Source organism: Cyprinodon variegatus, unplaced genomic scaffold (assembly GCF_000732505.1).
Source record: "Cyprinodon variegatus isolate N-32 unplaced genomic scaffold, C_variegatus-1.0 Scaffold1020, whole genome shotgun sequence".
In the NCBI taxonomy this organism is placed as follows: Eukaryota; Metazoa; Chordata; class Actinopteri; order Cyprinodontiformes; family Cyprinodontidae; genus Cyprinodon; species Cyprinodon variegatus.
Genome location: NW_015151473.1, coordinates 17,595 through 20,386, shown reverse-complemented (window position 1 = coordinate 20,386; position 2,792 = coordinate 17,595). Strand labels below are relative to the sequence as shown.

The following is a 2,792-nucleotide window of genomic DNA, read 5'->3' as shown; positions in this document are numbered from 1 at the left end:
GAAGCAGATCATGGCTTGTCTACAGTGAAAAGAAGGACTGGGTTATTTACTTTGGCCTTTTTGGAAACACAGGAAGGAAAAAACTTGGAACAAATAATGGATGTCTGTCTTTGCCTAGGGCCCCAAATTTCCTAAATCTGCCCCTGAATGTAGTTTAGTGTTTGTGGTTGATTTTAGGCCAGCAGTGAAGACTCTGAAGGCCCTGAACGCCCACCCCTGGGACTAAAGAAATGTCAGCGCTGTGCTTGCATCTCAGTCACATTCTCATATTAGTCCTAACTGAATTTCTACACTGCCAAATATTAAATCTAAATAAGTAATTTTTTCTTAAAATGAGTGCATTTCTTGTTGAATTAAGGATTGAAGTGAGACACTTGCCAATGGAAGAAGACAATTTACACTTCAAACAAGAAAAAAACAACTGAATTGTCTTATTTCAAGTGCATAATATCTAGATACCTTATTTTAAGATTAGAAATATTCATTCCATTGGCAACTCATTGTATTTACCTGCTCACATTAAGGGTAAATGCACTTAATTTAAGATATTTGTACTAATTTTGAGATCGTTTTTGCAGTGTAACAGATCGACAAAGCTAAAAATCATGGACTGCTAGGTTTTAAAGCTCTTATTTCGTTTTTTTCCAAACAGCGTATCTCAGAGATCTGCATTAGTCTAGGAAGGGTTACCTTTCACTGACTGATCTAGACTAGAGATTCAGAGCATCATGAGGACAATGTTTGGGCAGTAACTCTGAGAGAAGAGCCTTACCGTTCCCCAGCTCCCACGACATTTTGTACTGTTTAGACTCACAGTACTGGAGCAGAGAGCGCGCATTGCTGCTGTTCCAGCTGTTGTCTGTATTCCTGAGCAGAGCGTTCAGGCCAAAGATCAGATCCAGGCCACTGCAGCTACTGAAGGAGTTCAGCTCATCCACAGTGAGCTCTGAAAAACAGACAGAGAGCAGTCTGAAGACACCGGGAGCTTCAGAGGGGACACGGCTGGACATTCAGGACCTACCTGTGAACTGGATTCTATGGTACTGTTTCTGTTGGTCCTCTTTCAGGAGGATGAGCTGATGCTGAATCCAGTCCTCTTTTAGCTTCTGCTCCAGCCACCAGGACAGTTCAACTCTGCTGCAAGACCCATCTGAGGAAGCAATGAGTGTTTTCAGAGAATGAGACTTCTGTTCCAAACAACCATCATCAGGAAAAAAGCTGTTGGAGAGGAACTTTATTCATTATTATTGATTTTTTTGCTTCATGGCTGTAGATCAGACAAACTCTGGGAATAAAGTTAGGATGAAACAAATATTTTTTCAAATTAAGCAACATTTTCTGGGGTTCATACAATCTGAAATAATATCTAAAAAAAATAGACATGGTTTTAAATCCAAACGTAACAAAATGAAAACCAAAAATGAAGAAACCACATAGGTTTTAAAAGTATTAATGTTTATTACTCAAGTATAAGTAGAAATCCTACTGTTTAAAAACTTATTTGTAGAAGTTAGAGTATCAACGAAAAGTAAAAGTGTAAAAGTAACAAAGTAAAGCAGGAAAAAAGTTAAAGACAGATGATTTACTGCACTAAAAAGTTTTTTTAAGTTTGCATAAAACACATAAAAAAGAAAAGTGAAAAGATAAGGGCAACAAAAATACAACAAAGGTATAACAGAGACCATGTTTAGGGGCGTAACTATCCGTAAGCAGAATATGCACTGGTGCCTGATTGCTCATTTCACCTGTTTAACTCTGCCCGGTTTCTCATTACTGCGTATCTGATTCACCTGTTTTCACCTCCTTTAAATGCTGTGTGTTTTCCGGCTACCAGTGCCAGAATATTCAAGCTGTTTTGTGAGTAACTCTAGCGAGTTTTTACAGAGGCTGATATTCAAAAACAGACAGATCTGGATCTAGTTCAAAACAAGCCTTTATTGAACCCCTTCATGGGTGGATTCCAGACGCCCCAATGAGCTGATCTGAGTGAGCCCTGTGGAAAGCCCTAATGAGGTCCTTATCCAGGATTAACCGGGCCGGAACCCAGGACCTCTCCTCAGGTTCGTACTCCTCCCAGTCTACTAAATACTGGAGCCCCCGGCCTCTCCGCCTAGACCTGAGAAGACGGCGGACCGTGTAGACCGGGTCTCCATCAATGAACCGGGCGGGTGGAGGTGACCCATGAGTGAGCACAAAACCGGAGGTGCTTACAGGTTTGACCCGGGACACATGGAAAGTGGGGTGAATTCTTTAGGTATGAGGGAGCTGGAGGTGGACGGCCACCGGGTTCACCACCTTAACAATAGGGAATGACCCAAAAAAGCGGGGATCCAGCTTCTTGCTGTCGACCTTAAGAGGCAGATCTTTAGTTGAGAACCAAACTCTCTGAGCCATCCTGTAAGGCAGCGCCGGAACCCTCCACTGGCACCTAAGGGCAGAAAGGTTGTCGGAAGGAACCTTAGACTCCTTCTCCTGTATGGTGGACCTCGGAGGCTGAAAACCAAAAACGACATTAATTGGAGAGAGTCCAGTGGTGCTAGAGGGAGCAGAGTTTATGGCATGCTTGACCCAAGGGAGCAGACTGATCCTGCTCAGTGGGCCATTCCAGATCTGTTTTTGAATATTGGGTCAAAGGTTTTGAGACAATTACATGCTTAGGGACCCCTGACCTCTTAGTGGGCCCCGGACTGACACCTGGTAGGCCCCCTACACAATTATGGACTAGGACGTCTCTTTGCAGATGTAATGAAAAATTCCACTTAATCCCACCTGATACCAGATTGACTGACTGG

The 2,792-nt window shown here is 42.8% G+C and overlaps 1 protein-coding gene across 1 annotated transcript in view; it reads right to left on the bottom strand.

The window, feature by feature from the left end:
• The window catches only part of hpse (heparanase), a 33,929-nt gene that overhangs the window by 21,309 nt on the left and 9,828 nt on the right, over nucleotides 1-2,792 (bottom strand). The window contains exons 3-4 of the mRNA XM_015399511.1: nucleotides 1,022-1,150; nucleotides 773-946 (exon numbers count right to left, since the gene is read on the bottom strand). Coding sequence (XP_015254997.1) covers nucleotides 773-946; nucleotides 1,022-1,150 — 303 coding nt within the window. The remainder of the gene's footprint in view (nucleotides 1-772; nucleotides 947-1,021; nucleotides 1,151-2,792) is intronic.